The following is a 17,153-nucleotide window of genomic DNA, read 5'->3' as shown; positions in this document are numbered from 1 at the left end:
AACAGCTTCATGCACTACGTAGGTCTTGCGAACGGCCGTGACCCCTTGCATGGGAATGACCTCCTCCACTTGATTCTCCTCCTCCTCCTCCTCCTTACAGCATCTCACTCCCCCGCAACAACCCCTCTTATCCTCCCGCCTACAACACTGCATGTAACACGGCTCCGGCTTCCTATCCGCTATAAACGTGTAGTGACGAACTCGCCCCATGTAGACCCACCACACGAAACACGTGGAAGATATCCCCAGAAATATGACAATGGTTAAGCTACAGTACACGATTTCGATCCCCAGTTGGTCGGGCCCGGCTAGGAACTCCTTGTAGGCGATGATGATCTTCTTGAGTGCCTCGGCTGTCCGGTTTTTCTCCAAGTCGTCCCGGCTGGCTCGCTCCACTTCGCGGACTCGCTTGTTGGTCAGCTTGTTTCGGACAGCTTTTCCCGTGGCCGTGTACACCTGGCAAGATGTTGGAAATGGTTGGAATCAGTGGTTACGAGTTCACATATATCAAATCGTGCCTAAAGCCATTGTCACACATAGCTGACCATAGCCTCCAGACCATGGTTAGGAGTAAGTCGATCGTGAGCAAGGTCATCTATGGTTGGTAGTTGGTCGGCGAAGTTGCCTTGATCTCCAAGCAGATCCTACGATAGCATAAGGGCGTTCAAAAGCTGTCAAAGGGGTGAAGCCGCCCTAGGTCGTTCGTTTGGCTACATGGCAAATGTGTGCCTACCTCTTGGCTGGCTACACTCCTTGGTCAGTTTGGTACTATCTTTTGCCATCGTAGGATCTGCTTGGAGATTAAAGTTGCCTACAGTACTAGTCTTGAAAAAGTCGTCTTCACAGTCGACTTGGAATTTTGACATTTTCTGCTTAGATGCGACCAGAGAGGCAAACTGGGACAAGAATGGTGTGGATCCTAGGCTCAAGGGAGTGGTCTGGAGCAAGTCATGGGAAGGCCCTGACAAGGGCTTATTGGGGAGGCAAGAAGCGCTTCAAGTAGATTACCCCCCACCCCACACACACACACACATATCAAATCAAATTTTGGGTGAACTATTGAATGTTGTTAGGTTGTTGGAAAAGAGACAGCTAATTCATTTATGACTACAAAAAAAAACACGTTAAATTGACCCGAATTACCTATTAGCCTAAGCTACCTATTACCATGATGGTGTCAAGGACTCTGGGTTGGAGTCAATTCTGGACACTTGCACAATGCGAGACTGCTGTTTCAGACAGTAAAGAATATTTGTGAAGGTTTGGCAGCTTAACTCGTTTTGAGAACCCTTATGATATGATTTTCAAGCAATTCTGTGTGATGTTTCCATATTTTAATTTTAAAAATGTCTTCTAAATAATATTGATCCTCACAAAGCCAGCGTCACACCGTCAAAATCGTGCACGTTTTACAATCGCTCCAAAATCCAGTATCGAACGTATTTTTTGGCACAAAAAATCTACCATGTTCGTACGATATCAGAGTACGATATGAAAGCACTTACACAGGATTTAACACAAACAACCGCAGACAAGGACCATAAGGTACGTAGCACTCTCGGTGACAGGACAGCCGTACAGCGCGTGCAAGACTATGTCAAGAATACCCTTAGTTTGCTATCGTACGACGATCTTTTGACGACTGTCACGAAGCCATTACTAGCTCGCAGACTCTTCAGTTGATCGATTTTGTTCCTGTGACAGTAGCTTAACGACTTTATAAGACAGCCAGACACAGCCTAACATGTTTTGCCAAATAGCAGTTACTCAAGCAACTGGATATGAGTTTGGAAACGGTCAGACGTTTCACACGATAACATCGATATATACATCCATTATATTTCGTCAGTAGCACTGAGGAAATCTTGTTGGAGAACATTTTTTTAATATCCTAACCATGATTTGATACAAAAGAAGCTGTGCACACTTTTAAGTAGTCCAGTAGGACACAAAGGTAAGACGAATTTAAAACGAATTGAGTTAATTTAGCTCACGTTGTTTGAATTACGTGACGAAATATGACGGATGTTATCTGAAAAGTCTGACCATTTCTAAAATAATATTCAGTTGCTAGAGTTATTGCGATTTTGGCGTACTATGTTATTACCTGGTTGTGTAACTTCAATCGACGTAGCCTACCTGTTTGTTTGCTGCACAATACGTGATGACCACTCCCTCATCACAGTCTCCCGGCTTCCAGGCTCGGCCCAGGAGGGACCAGGCGAACCGGATAATGGCGTGTTTGTCTTGTTCACTGGGAGGAACAATAAAGCGACAGGTCATCAAGATAGTATTACATTTATTCTCACCCCCCTCTCTCTCATTACATCTGCTTGGAGATATTTTCCAAACGTGCAATAGAACACCAAAGAAATCCAAATGCAAGTTCTAAACTGCTAACAAAGATTCAACCATGCATCCAAAAATATTTTTTCCGGTACAGTGTTCTTCACTTGCTAGTATTATAAATCTTCTTCATCTCAACTTTACCCTCCTCTCTGTCAAGTCTCTTCAAATCGCCACTAGAATGTTGCCTGTTTTTAGCCTTACATGTATTCCTTTTCCAGATCAAAAAACAGCGCCACCGCTATCTGGTACCCTGGAAATGTATGAGATTTGCTGACAGACGTGGTGTTGGTATCCTCCTCGTCTTGTTCCATTTCCTTGGGAGGACAGGGAGTCCCTTTCACGCTCGAACTGACGTTGAGAACGATGTCCTCTATGTCGTCAGCTGTAAATTTAAAGGATGTATTAGAATGAAATGGCGACATGACCGTGTTGCAATCGTATTTGTATGCTTTAACAGGAGTGCAATAAATCACATCAGTTCGGACTGGTTGACTTTGTGAAGCTGATTTGTGACCGCATCTGTAACTGTAAGCAGCGACGCCTACTGCTGCAGTACATTGTGAACCGGTAAGAATTGTGGAAAGTTACAGGTGGCCACCGACACGTCGATTTATATAAAGCAAGTGCTGCGAAAAAGATTCTCCTTATTCAGATAAACGTAGATATGAAAAGATCCATTAAATGTTATCTATGGCTTACAAAACGGTACATGCTGCTTCCTCTAGATCTCCTAACACTCAACACTTATGTCATGAGAAAGAGTATGCTAATTGAACTCACACCACTACCAGGCAGTGGACAATAGATCCTTGCGATATTGGCCTGTGTGGCCCAAAGGCTATTTAAAAGGAGATGGACACCGCACTGAGAGTTGCGCAAAAGATTTAACTAGCTTTAAAAGAAAAGCAACAGTGTAAAAAAAAAGTTGACAAAAACCTTCTGACGTGGACAGTATCCTGTTGGGATCGCATAGCCAGGAGGGTCCGGGGCGGCCGCACCGCTGGAAGTCCACCTGCGGGTGGGGGTACTGCTCTACCCACCATTTGGTGACGTTAGCACGGCAGGGACAGGCACGGTTCGCGTAACGGGCCTGCTTGTAACTTGTGTCGTCTGGAACTGCCCCGTAGACTCTGCTACTATTTCCGAGCGGGATGTTCGGCCGGGTTGGACCGTCTTTTCTCTCCTTTGGCTCAGTTAAATGGTCCTCGGTAACCGTCATAGTTTCAGGTTTGATGTACACAATGTCATCTTCAACCACTGTCATTTTGTTCCTGTTCGGTTGCACCCCTTGCGGGGATAGTGGAACCGTCCACTGATCACGCCTCCTACCTGGTTGCTGGGTGTCGCCGTTACCATGGTTTCTGTTTCCAGGGTTTCTGTTTCTCGTCCAATGGTGGCGCCTCCTGTTGTGGGAAGTTTCTACTAGTCGTCCTTTGGTCTCGTTTGGGTCTTCTGAACGAGGGGTGTCCACTTTTCCGTCGTCCCAAGACTTCCTCCTCCACAGCTCTTCGGGAGACCACTTTTCTTCCGGCAGGTGGTCCTCAATGTCCACACGGGCTGTGGTCGTCTTGAAGCGGCCACTCTGAGGGTCAGCAGTTCCTTCTGTGGCGTCTGGTAATACCTGAACAGTGACCTCCATAGGTGACCCTTCGCAGAGGAGTAAAGCAAGGACGACGACGTGAAATATGCTTTGTTTGAAAACCATATCGACCCCTTACATACCAGTCTCTGCAAAACCGCTTTTGTGATGAATTCCACAAGTTATCAGCCGCGGCGGCAAATTTGGGAACTTTGCCAACCCTTCGCACAAAATCTATTATTGGCGCAGACAACAGCGATGATGTATTGATGACGAAGAAAGTACGGCTGTCTTCAATAATGAACGGTGATTTCTGACTGGCAGAGCTCTTAGAATAAAACGGAGCTTGGGGCACTGCGCTGACAATCTTCCCGGGCAATGGGACGTCTCAATCTTTCTTCGAGGAATCCGTCACAACTGTTGATTTCACTCACCTGGGCGACTGTAATGACCTTACGGTTGTCCCTGCCGTATTCCCTGCATCAAGCAACAGATTCGGGAGTAGACGACCCGCCGTGATTTTTCAGATGGTTCATGCGGACATGTCCCGATCTTCAGTCCCACACACAACACCAGGCGAACATGTACGCTGCGAAATGAATTATTGAAGTGACGACATTCTCCTGGCACGGTGGCCCGAGGAATGGGTTTCCCAGTTCCTTCATCAGGGAAGATCTCTCTCATTACCAGCTGCCGTGTTCCCACCAGTCAGAATCACCGAGAAGACATGCTACACGTAGCATATCTCGAACAGGAAGAACATCACGTCACAAAGGAAGCTGCAAAAATCTATGGTTGGAGCCTGTCCAGCAGTAAGCCGTTTGTCCCGTCAGAAAACAGATTCTAGTACCGCATTATCGTCTGATTCTGACGTCTGGCAAAAGTGACAGTAAGGATGGATCGTTTGTTTCATCGGCGCCCGGCATTGATCCGCTTAATCGACCAACTGGAGACGGTTTGCTCAACTGCCTACACGGACAGCGTGACAACAACGCGAGCCTTAAGAGCTTTCCTTGATCGTAATTAAGTTAAGGCGGAGCAATTAAGCCAATATCAGACGTCAGCGCGCAATCAGTCTGTTGTCAGGGGAATACGAGTTTCGGCAATTTGTCACTGTCTGTGACGCAAGAAGCACATCAACTGAAAGCAAATGTAGTGACGGACGTGCAGGTCTCAGGTCGATAACTTGTCACAGTAACGAGCTATTAACTCAATTCCCACCCTCCCTTCCCAATTGTTTAAGCAGAGCGACGTTGGATGTTGGCCACTAGCGTGTAATCATTATGTTGATCGCTAGGTGGCACTCAAAAATTATCAAAAGTGTCATCAATGGTTATAGCAACTTAATTGCAGATTCATTGTCCGAGAGCTAATTGTATCCAAAGCAAAACGTTGGTATACAAGAAGAATGAAAGACAAAATGTTGCTAGGCAGCCCAAACCTACACCACTAAGTATCTGTCCCAAGAGCTACTAGTATCTAACACACAAAAATTAGGACCTCAGCAGGTCCAGAGTATGGGACATCAAAACCGGAAGATCCGCTGCAGTACCGTAATTAGCTACTAGGAGGCAGCCCATTATCAAATTTGACTTTCATTTTCCTATCAAACCCTACCGACCTAACAAATACCACCAGGATTCAATCACAGCTTCTTGAGTTATACTTTTCACACACACACACACACACACACACACACACACACACACAAACATACACTAACACTCAAATGCACACACAAATGGTACCTAAAATATATCAACCATTTTGGCAAAGGTAACAAAAAGAAAGACAAATGAATATAGTGATGAAAGTGCTTTATTATTATGCTTGCTAGTTAAACATATGCAACATCTTAGTCAACTATATAAGTTTGCATTGCAGTTGCATTAGATGTTGTTATACTTCTTAATACATTAAATACTGGAATAAAATACCACCTCTTCACACAAAGCAACAATATAACATTATCTTAAGAATAAACTTGTGCAAGTGACAAAATGACATTACATCATTACAGCTCTGTGTACAATCCGTAGAGTTATTGTTTGATAATTCACTTGGCACAGAAATCCAATATAGACTTATACAATTTTCAATTTAGCAATTTATGACATCAACCATGAACGTCATATATAATATATAATGTCCTTACACCAACAAATCTGATACCGTTGTCACAATGTTTGTGACCAATGTTGGAAGTAGTCTCTAGTATACAGGAAATCTGGTGGACATGATAAACACTACTGAGGTATACTTCAGCAACAAAACAAAGTATTGTTTTTTCTTCCAAACATATGCTTAGGTCACCCTTGTCCAACTAAGTTTTCTCCTTTAAACATATACTTAGGCCACTCTTGTGTAATTTCTTGGTTCTCATATTTTGTGGTGCTAAATTGGGATACTTACATGGAAAAAGAGTCAAACTTTCACTCAAAGGGGAAGTTCTAGCCTCTACCAGGCCTTCCTATGGGAGCACAAATTTTGTCAAATGTATTTTCTTTCTGTTTTCATGTAGACCTTTTTCTCATCAATCTTCATTTGAAAATGCCTGAGATCAAAGGAAACAAATCAGTGTGGCCTGAAGTATAATTAGCACTTAAACATATCAATCACAAAACATGATATTAAATGTAATAGAATTTCACTCCGTATAAATGTAACGTTACATGTAGCTTGTTAAATACCTCAATTTAATTAGGCTCGAACATAATGTCTCGGTTTGATGTTACAGTAGTTTTACTGGCCGTGGTCTATATTTTGTTATAGTTTGATGTGGCAAACTTGGTTACAAACACACACTTATATATTATTATGTTGTGGTCAAACCATTAAAACAAAATACATTGAAAATAAAAGTGTAAATAAATAGATAACACAACTTTGCTCAAAAGCAAAAGTACATTGTAGACATTGTAATTCTACTAGAAACTACTTTTAGGGAAAGATCTGAACTTTTCCTGAGTATACAATACAACAAATGAACATGGCCATAAATGTATAGACAGTAATATCTTCCTTCCTGTCAAATTTCTGCAATAAAAACAAACTTTGTACAGTTCAGTCCAGTATATGATTACTGTTAGCCAGTTAACATTGGTTAAAGCAACACTTTGTAGAGGATATTATGATGGAGAGTCAGTAGTCCACGGTGCACACTAGTTACATGAACACCCCCATTTGACACTTGAACACACCTTATTATGCACTATTCAAATGTTGCCCTGCAACATGTTTCTTCTCATGTCAGGTATGCCAGTACAATGCTCCACAAATGATGCAATCTACAAGCAGATGTTCGGAGGGAAAACCCGTTATAATATATGATCATTGGCCCGATTTATCAGAGCCATTCCAAGGTATGTTGTATAGGCCTTAGATGAGGCTATGCACAGGAGAGTATTTCCGACTGGCCCCCAAGATCTGATAGCCCACGAATATCTGCTTGGAGATTAACATGAAGTGCGTTATACTGCAACACACACCATTTACAAACCGAGCGTGCGACACAGTCACACACTGTACACCGTCTCCATCATAATTTCCTCCTCCCCAGCTCCGTCCGCGCGGCTCCCGCTGCGACCGCCCTCCCCCTTGCTGCACACGCGCTTCAGCCTGTCCTTACACCCCCTTTTCCCCAGCGCGTCCCTCTCCGCCGTAAACCGATACTTCCTGTCCCTCCCAATGTACAGGAACCAGACCAGGCATGCCGAGGCTGCTCCCAGAAACAGCACGATGGTCAGAGAGGAGTAGACGACCTCCATGTCCACCTCGGTGCCGGGGGTGCCCTGGAGGATGCGCTGGTACCCGAGGATGATGTTGGTGAGGGCCTCCATGGTCCGGTTGTTCTCCAGGGCGTCTCGGTTGTCGCGGTGAACCTCCCAGACGTCCTGATTGGTCAGTTTGAGCTCCGCGGCCTCGCCACGAGCTGCGTACACCTGCAGGTTAAGATGTTAACATTTTTAAGGCATGATAAAGTTTATCATAGAGATAGACAGTCCTACAATTTTGCAGTCATAGTACAAATTGTGTGTAGGCTGTAACAGAAGCAACCGCCGACAAGTGTCTAACTCTGAGGCAACATTTTTAGCAACAAAACAGCTGAACTTTGCAAAATTCATGCACAATCTAAATATATCCCAATACAAATCAAATAGATAATAGGCTTTTTCAGCTTTCTTGTTAATCTATCTATCTATTCATCTTAAGGGTAGCCCCTTCAATTAGTTTTTACTGATTTCCAAGGAAGCCCTTTAATACAAAATCATAACAAGAAACAGGAAAATCATACTAATGTTGGGTTGAATGCTGTATTCTGTTTCTAATGCAAATCCTACCCATGGAATGTTTGTGAAGGTTAGACATCCAGGATATGATGAATAGATGATGGTTCAAACTCTTCTTCTGGATAATAAAAATTTTGATATTATCTTTTTCTGGATAATAAAAATTTTGATATTATCCAGAAGAAGAGTTTGAACCATCATCTACCCATGGAATGTATTGATGACAACAAATCAATTGTAGAGCATAGATACATGACTTTGTGTCTCAAACTTTGATGGTGTCGTGTCTTACCCTCTGGGATGATTGACAGTAGACGAGGACGACTCCCCCGTCACACTCGCCCGGGTCCCACAGGTGCAGCAGTACCTGACTGAACCGCCGGATGGCGTCCCTGTCTCGCTCCCTGTGCAACATAGAGAAATAACACAGTCTTAGCCATAGCCTTTTTGTAGAAGTCCATATAACTGTGTCTTAGCCTTGCTATCCTTTGAAATCCAAATTGTCTTGATTTTGCCTTACCTTTGTTTTCTTTGGAATCCACATTGTCTTCAGTCTGAATTGTCTTACAACGTTTCCTATTGGACATCTGAAATTGTCTTCATTCATAGTTAGAGTATAAAAGACCTGTTTCTTCCAGATCACTTCAGTGTCACTGACGAAAACTGCTGGATCGCAGTTGAAACGTCTGACCGTTTCCAAAACCATACCCAGTTGCTTGAGTAACTACTTTTTGGTGTATCTTATTACCTGGATGTCTAACTTACATCGACGTATAGAAGTCCAGTTGGCCTGCCAACACAATATCATTGATGTAATTGTGCCCAAGCAACATTTGTGTAGTGTTTTGTTTCTGTCTTTTGTCTCTTGGACATCCCAAACCAAACCTATGTACAAATTTTTACTGTAGTCGAGAGAGAAAATAGGTTAAAACTGTGTTTCCCAAGGGCACAACAATGGGCCTGCTAGTGCTAGGGATTGGAACCCATAACCTTTGATTCTTTGTTAGAGACAGAAGGTATTGCCTTTCAGGTACTTACCCAAACATCTTGACAATGTCAGGAACCAGGGCCACAGCAATAGTGTAGCCGGGGAATTCGGAGGACTTGTTGACGGTACGCTTTCTGACGTCCCTCTCTGTACGGTGCTGCGGCACGCACGGTGTACCGGTACTGGTCGACACGTTCCCAAGGAGCTCCGACAAAAAATCAGCTGTATCAACACACGGGCAAATTGAATTTATTATTAGGTTATTTGACATGTTCTTATTTGCATACTTGGGATTCATTTGCATACTTGGACAAAATGAACAGATCATAGGCCCAAGAAAATAACAAAGTGAAGTAGGAGGTAGGGGACAGTTGATAGTCAATTTTACAGTTAACATAGTTAACAGAGACAATTGGTTTACATGAAGGTAGGATTTTAAAACAGCAGTAGAAGTCATACACTCCATTAAACAGATTCTTCACAGACAATTAGGTCCAGGTTCAGGTCCGGACCTGGACATGATCCTCTGGACCTGGACCGTACCTGTACCTGAATTATCTGTATCGGCACCCATCCCAAGTACTGTAAATGCAGAAATGTTTGCGGTGGATTAATGTTCGCAGTTTTCACGGGGACCACTTCACCGCGAACTTAAAACCACCGCAAACATTTTTCTATTATGGTATTAGACTGCAGTCTATGGTGTTACCGCGAAATTAAAACCATGGTGAAAAAGTCCTTTTCTCCGCTACCACGAAATTAAATCCCCGCGAACTTAAAATGCATTTAAAGTAGTATCAAAGCTGGCCAAGGAGTGTAGCCGGCTAAGGGAGTCAAGCGGGCACCTACGGGAAGTTTGATACTATACATTACGCACCGTGAATCTGGTTGGAGATTAAGTATGCTCTAATCAAAGCTCACCATCCGACTCGGTCAGGATACTGTTGGGATCGCACAGCCAGGAGGCCTGCGGCCTGCCGCATTGCACCCACTGGAGCTGTGGGTTGGGGTAGATCTCCACGCTCCACTTGGCCGGCAGCGGCGCGCCCGGCGGGATTCCCGGCATCACCGCGCCCGGCGGCATCCCGGGAAATCCGGCGTTGTGACCGGGGATGGAGTAGCCGGGTGGGATCTGTGGGATCCCGGACCCTGGGTTCTGCTGTCCAGGGATGTTGTATCCGGGTGGAATCTGTGGTAGTCCAGATCCCGGATTTTGTTGCCCCGGATTAGCGTAGCCTGGTGGGATCCCAGGTAATCCAGATCCCGGATTTTGTCCTGGGTTGGCATAGCCTGGTGGGATTTCAGGTAATCCAGATGCTGGATTTTGTTGCCCTGGATTAGCATAACCTGGTGGGATCCCAGATCCCGGATTTTGTTGCCCCGGATTAGCATAACCTGGTGGGATCCTAGGTAAACCAGATCCTGGATTTTGTCCTGGATTAGCATAACCTGGTGGAATCCTAGATCCTGGATTTTGTTGCCCTGGATTAGCATAGCCTGGTGGGATCCCAGATCCTGGATTTTGTTGCCCTGGTATTGCGTAACCTGGTGGGATTTCAGGCAATCCAGATCCTGGATTTTGCTGCCCTGGTATTGCGTAACCTGGTGGGATTTCAGGTATCCCAGATCCCGGATTTTGCTGCCCTGGAATTGGGTAACCTGGAGGAATGTCCTGTGGATTTGGGTGCATCCCTGCACCAGGCTGAGCCGGGTGGGAACTGTCGTCGGTTGGGCGTTCCTCCCCTCTAGCGGACATGTCAGGGTACAAGCCGTCAGGCTGCTCTTCGGGGACTTCCGACGTCGGCGTGGGTTCCTCGGGATCTTTCCGTGAGCCCACGGGTGAGCCGGTCATCTTCTCGTAGAAGGGAACGTCCTCAGCCTGTGGGCCGCTCCCTCCCCTGCCCTGTGAAAGGAGACAAGCAAAGAAGACAATCGTCACGTTTCTATTCCTGGATGACTCCAACTTGAGGATCACAGCATGACAGACTGTTGAGGAACTGACTTCATGATCACTACTCTCAAGACAAAGAACTAAACGCTACACTGGAAGACATGTACCTGCACTGGCACAACTCCTTGTCTGACTTCAAAACTAAGCTGTTAAAAAATAGTGCCAGACATACAGTAATCTTTGTTTTAACAATGTCCAACAGAAAAATGGGTTTTAGTGGATTGGTCTGTAACTCTCCCACCATATCAACTTTTAATCATGTCAACAAAAATGATTGTGACTACTGACTGAGTATATACTTTAAGCAGAATTCATTCTGCAGTTTTGTTGTATAAGTCAATTGTTAATTTTTGGCAGAATACTGTTCTTTCTAGTACAAGGCTGATTTTTTCGGTGTTTGTATCAAAATAAACTGTTTACCTGTGCTGGTGCCTCCTGATACTTCCCTAACAAGCTGCTGAGGTCTGGAAGTGTCTCGCCACCGTCGTGACCTGCTTCGTCTCCAGGTTTAGGGTTCGTTTCCTGGACGCCATCATGGCTGGAGCCTTTCTTCGGAGTCCTGTTGACCCCAGAAGGTAAAGTTGCTTCAACCGGAACAAAGGAGGAGGACTCGGAGATCAGACAGGTCAGGAATGTGATGAGGACAGCCAGAAGGATCCTTCGTAGTGCCATAGTTGTAGTGTTGCAGCTGTACTACCCTGGAAAATATGACATGTATATTTAGACAATTGATATATATGTGACAGTAAAAAACTTAATGGCATTTAGGGAGGCCTCCAAGATTGTATTAATATTTGGTACGCGGGTAGGTCTTGATGAGACCATAAACAATTTAGCCTCCGTTGCAGTCTCCGAAGGGTGCTGGTTTGCGGGTTGCTTTTTTAACGGCACTGGTTTGCAATTTTCAACGTTGGCTAGGTTCTCTTATGCTGGGAAAGGGAGCTTGCCGAGGAAGGGAGGCAAAAATGGGCCGAAAACAGCTCAGGAATGTGATAAAGACAGCAAGTAGGATCCTACGTAGTGCCATAGTTGCAGTATTGCAGCTGTACTACCCTGGAAAGTAATAATAACAGATGTATAGAAAATGAAATGCACTTTGTTCTAGAGTGTTCTCTGTGCAAAGATATACGTAATAGCCTTGTTAATGTTAAATGTGTAAAAGAGAAATATACACACCTAACAAAGGTAGACTTGTTTAAATATTTAATGACATCAACTATGACTTATTGGAAGAACTGAGTAAGTTTGTTTACTTATGTTTTAAGAGGAGGGACAAAGCTTCTGGAAATTAGTTATGCAATGTTCATATCTTTTAATCATCCACAACTCCCATAATGCAAAAATAGGCAAATATATAAAAGCCTGCTTTGTTATGATTAGCCCTACTTGACTGTGACACTATATGAGTATATCAAAGACTTATGTTAGCCCTTATTGTTATGTTGATTAGGATGTTTTATCCTATACTTTTATTTTGTCCTATGTGTAATTGTTGTTGCTAAACATTGTACATAACTGTACCATGTACAATTGTTGAGCGCACTGAAGGCTGGTGAATGAATATTCCATAGCTCTGATATACAGTAAATGCCTTTAGGTTCGCAGGGATTTAAGTTCTCGTTCCGTGGTAGTTTTGAGTCGCTTTGAAGCGGCTACTGCCAAAACATTCATTCATTTCCGTGGGGACTTGGAGCAGAAGGGAAAAGAAGGTTTTGCAGTCTTTTAAGTAGGTAGTTGAAACAATTCTGTAGTGCAGTACTAGAAGTACAAATGAAACACATTGGGAATCTGTAGTTTATAAGCAGTACAGTGTATTTGTGGTGTCATGATCATGAATCTACAGTATAAAGAGGTGACTGTGATTTACCATGGTGTAAGTTACAAATCCCAGGTTTCAAATACTGGTAATTACCATGTGAAGCAAAATGAGGCTCACGTGACATGCCTTGATGTATAATTGTTTTTCTTGACATGATCCCCATGGGAATATTACTTTAAGCGGGCAGGACACTGGTGTTACCATTAGCACAATTTGATTTATGTGAAAAAATCAATATGTTCCAAATGTGTCAATATTGTTCTGACTATAATACATCGCCAACAATCAGTGGTTATCCTGAGATCTACTCATTCAATCATAAAAATATGAACAAAAATTGATCTGAAGAAAATGCGCCCTTGACAAATTTTAACTAATTCGACGAAAAAAATGAGCCTGTTTTAAAACCTCATACTCACCCTTATACATAAGAATAAAGTACTGTAAATGATATGAGGGTAGCTGCATGCAGAGATATTCCAAGGTGACGAATATCTATATGTACAAAATCTAAATGATATTGTGTGCTTATTGTCACTGCAAAAAGAAATACAACACTGTTTACATCTGTATCTAAATTTTAACAAGACTTAACATACAATATATATGGTTACTGTAATAGAAAATCATGCATGACACCAAAACACATTTTGTTTGATTCTACCCTGGTTGCCAGAGAACAGCTACCCTGGGAAAACGCAGACTCCTAACGAGGCACGCAAAGTTTACCGATCCCTACAACACGCACGCACGGGACACCCGCTGCCTAACACCCGCCGGCCCTCGAACCAGCTGGCCCCTACTAACACGATGTTGGGGACCGGCGTAAGTGGGGCAAGCTGGTAGTGGGGCGGGTGCATAGAGGCGGGAGGGCGCGCGTTAGGCAGGGGATCGGTAACTCTTATTTGCGAAGCTTCTCGAGCAGGTTTCCCAGGGTAGAGAACAGCGCTCAGTGGCTACAAGTTTTTCCCGAGCCCCTACTAGCAACATGCCCCGTAATGCATGGGTAGCATAACTCCCTTGGCCAGTTAGCATTGTTCTCTGACAACCAGGGTAGTTTTCATTCAGAGCCATGTGACTGACATCCTTTGTGTGCCTCCAGTCACAAAGTGCTTAGCCTACACAAGGAGCTTTTAAAAAGCTCCTTGGCCTACACCAGCCCTTCCTACAGTGGTAAGTTATAGATCAGAGAATTTGTCAAAATACGGAATAATTGGCCAGGAGAGTCAGTCCACGGGAAAGGTTCCCCCTACCAAGGGGCCAGTCCAACGTTATGTGCCAAGCTCTCCTGGAAAATTATTCTCCCCACTGCCAGCATACATGTATATTGTCTGGTAAAGACTACAAAGTTAGTGTTGGGGGCCTCTGAGACTGAAAGGGGAACCAAAGCCCCTAACAACAAGGCTATATATAGATCTAGGAGCCTGATTATCATATCAAGCGGTAACATCTGCTTTCATCAACAAAACAGCACAGTAACCATCAACAACAGCTTTAACCAAGGACGTTAATCCTTGCTTTTAGTTTTACTACAATGTTGTAGTGACTGATATCAAATCTAATACTGTATTGCCTTTAAGATGACTGTCATTTAAATGGCCTAAGGCACCACAGGTGGTCATAATGGACAATATACCATACTGTGGACGTTGATATTTTCTCAGTGGTTAGATCCTTAGTATTTATCTTTTTGTGGTAACCAAAAAACCCTGCTTGTTCTGTCTTCTTCCTAATTATAATAAACTTTCTTGCTTAATTGTTTTGTGTGAACCTAAAACCACCGTGAACACTCCAGTTTCTCCCTAACTTAAATTAAATCCCTGTGAACAAAAGCCTAAATGTATTTACTATGAATAGCAAGACAAAGGATTGACACTATAATATCAGTATTACAATCCAGATAGTTCATCTGATGACTTCACAGGTCTACTACAGCACAAAGAAATCATATTTCTCTACCTGTCGAGTTTTCTGTTTTTGCATAATAATTATATATAATACACCATGACACGCCATCCTTCTCTCTGTTGATCCTTTGTCCACAATTTTGATTCTACAGAAGTGCATGAAGTTGCTTTCCCCCTTAATCCATTTTTTATTCTATATATACACAACACGTTGTATGTCTCCTCAAATCAATGAGGTTGCGCAAATGCAGGGAAAGCTGCACTTCCCTTCTTTCTGGTTCAAGCCCCCCTCCCCACACAGGACTGTTTTCGTCCACCTCTCGTTTGTTTTTACCACCGTTCAACTTACCTTTTATAGAGCGATAGACGACGTTCGTTGATCACTGTCTCATTTTAGACGAGGATAATTCACAGGAAACCGAATACATCAGCAGGTAACGTTATAAGCAGCAGCTGCAAAGATCAGGTAAAACTATTAGGAAAAGAAATTTTAGAAAATCATGCTGCTGTTTTTGGCGAAAGCTCTCTCACGTCTCTTACAGCTCCCCCTTTCTAGCCGCCATACTGGTAACGTTAGAGCCCACAGCCTTTTAACTCTGCACCACCAAGCTACTAGTGTTTCTATCTCCTGTATTACAATGACAAAGGTGTTTACAAAGCCAGATGAGCAAATAAAAGACTGACCTTCAGGTCATGGGACCTACGGCTCGCCAACCTCGTACCCAGGGTTCTTACAAACTGCTCGGGGATGGAGATTGGCAAATCAGACCAGTCCAATATTTTTACGGGTGTGAAGTTGATAATATTTTTCTGTCTTTAATTAATGGTCAAAGAAATACAAACCCATTTTATATAGCAAAAGCTCAAAAACTGTATTTCATATAACCTTTTTTTGACATTACGGCTTTGTTGTTTCAGTATGTTGAACTTTCACATAACTTAACATTATAACGTGTTAACCTTATCATGCGAGCTATCTGCATTACGAAAATTTATGCTGCCAAAGTTTACAGATTGAGTTTGATAACTCGATAGAATGTTATTTCATACCTTTGTTGTCGACTGGGATTGGGCATTCCTGACATGGACACAACACCCCCATAATGTCAATGGATCAGCCCTTGCACATTGACCCATCTGTTCTGGCCAAAATCAGCTGATCACCAGCTGGACTGTGTGAACAGAACAGCAGCCAGGATGGCTCCTGAGTTTGTGCAATCCTTGCTTCTCTTCGCTTCAGACTACCCAATTTATGCCGTAGTTATCACAGTCTTGTCACTCTTTGTTTTGAGAAGTTTACTGAAGAAGTTGCTCAAACGGAAGATAACAAACTTCCCAAGAAAGTTCCCAGAGGATAGAGACAAGGTAAGTGAAGAATAGTTTTGCTAACAGTGATTCAGAGCCACTGTATAAAGTCCAAGGTACGTGCATCACTGGTGTGGTCCCAAGCAATGTTCTCAAAATGTGGCTGATAACTGTAACTCTTGAAATTCTCGAAGTGGTTTTATTTTCTAGGTGTTCACTGTGAACTTGAAAACAGAGCTTCTATTCCTATACCACCATTGTAAACTACAAGCCAGTGCAGATACCCCTTTTCCTCCATAAGGTGAAATTATCACTGTGACATTAAGGGCATTAACAGTAATTCACAGTTTTTTGCAAGTAGGGACTTAAGAAGAGATGTGCAAATCATGCAAATAAAGCTCTGCTTGCATATGTAATGAAAATATTGTTTTAGTGCTTTTCCTGGCAAACATCAAAATGTGTAAAATAGAATAATTCAGTCATGTAAATCATTCAAACCAGGCTCTCATGAAAATCAGGAACTAATTTGCATGTATCAACATAATATTGTTCTTCAACCTCACTAATATGCAGAGGACCAAGGAAGGCTTCTATGATGTAGCGGTGGTCGGTGCAGGTCCGGCAGGGTCCACCCTCGGCTACTACCTGGCCAAGGCCGGGCGGAACTGTCTCCTCCTGGAGAAGAAGAAGTTCCCGCGAGACAAGTACTGCGGAGACGCGGTGTGCAAGACTGCCATCGAGATCCTCATGGATATGGGTATCTATGAGAAACTCATCAAGGAGAACAAGGCCCGCATTGTGAGTATAGTCCAGAGAAAACATTGTTTTTGCTAGTGTGCTCTTTTCTTTCTTTCTCCTAGCAGAAGTACCTTGTACCAGAAGAGGTGTAGCAGAAGAGGTTTACGGAAAAGGCTGGGGTGTGCACAAGATCTCAGGCTACTCTGGCTGTCTACCTGGACTGGCTAT

The 17,153-nt window shown here is 43.4% G+C and overlaps 3 protein-coding genes across 3 annotated transcripts in view; 1 reads left to right on the top strand and 2 right to left on the bottom strand.

Moving 5' to 3' along the window:
• Nucleotides 1-4,606, bottom strand: part of LOC118425300 — a 7,157-nt gene extending 2,551 nt beyond the window's left edge. Inside the window, exons 1-4 of the mRNA XM_035834105.1 lie at nt 3,286-4,606; nt 2,551-2,731; nt 2,140-2,254; nt 4-456 (exon numbers count right to left, since the gene is read on the bottom strand). Coding sequence (XP_035689998.1) covers nt 4-456; nt 2,140-2,254; nt 2,551-2,731; nt 3,286-4,054 — 1,518 coding nt within the window. The 5' untranslated portion in view covers nt 4,055-4,606. The remainder of the gene's footprint in view (nt 1-3; nt 457-2,139; nt 2,255-2,550; nt 2,732-3,285) is intronic.
• Nucleotides 4,607-5,730: 1,124 nt separating this feature from the next.
• On the bottom strand, nt 5,731-11,400 carry LOC118425299. Its single transcript, XM_035834104.1, has 6 exons — nt 11,329-11,400; nt 10,823-11,108; nt 10,127-10,558; nt 9,256-9,427; nt 8,510-8,621; nt 5,731-7,869 (listed from the first exon to the last, which is right to left on the bottom strand). The coding sequence occupies exons 1-6, from the start codon at nt 11,398-11,400 to the stop codon at nt 7,444-7,446; spliced, it is 1,500 nt and encodes a 499-aa protein (XP_035689997.1). The 3' UTR covers nt 5,731-7,443.
• Nucleotides 11,401-16,754: 5,354 nt separating this feature from the next.
• The window catches only part of LOC118425298 (conditioned medium factor receptor 1-like), a 6,634-nt gene continuing 6,235 nt past the window's right edge, over nt 16,755-17,153 (top strand). The window contains exon 1 of the mRNA XM_035834103.1: nt 16,755-16,989. Within this exon, the coding sequence (XP_035689996.1) occupies nt 16,755-16,989 (235 nt within the window). The remainder of the gene's footprint in view (nt 16,990-17,153) is intronic.

Source organism: Branchiostoma floridae, chromosome 11, assembly GCF_000003815.2.
Source record: "Branchiostoma floridae strain S238N-H82 chromosome 11, Bfl_VNyyK, whole genome shotgun sequence".
Taxonomy (NCBI): domain Eukaryota; kingdom Metazoa; phylum Chordata; class Leptocardii; order Amphioxiformes; family Branchiostomatidae; genus Branchiostoma; species Branchiostoma floridae.
Note: the sequence above shows the minus strand (reverse complement) of the source record. Positions and strands in the feature narration are given on the sequence as shown.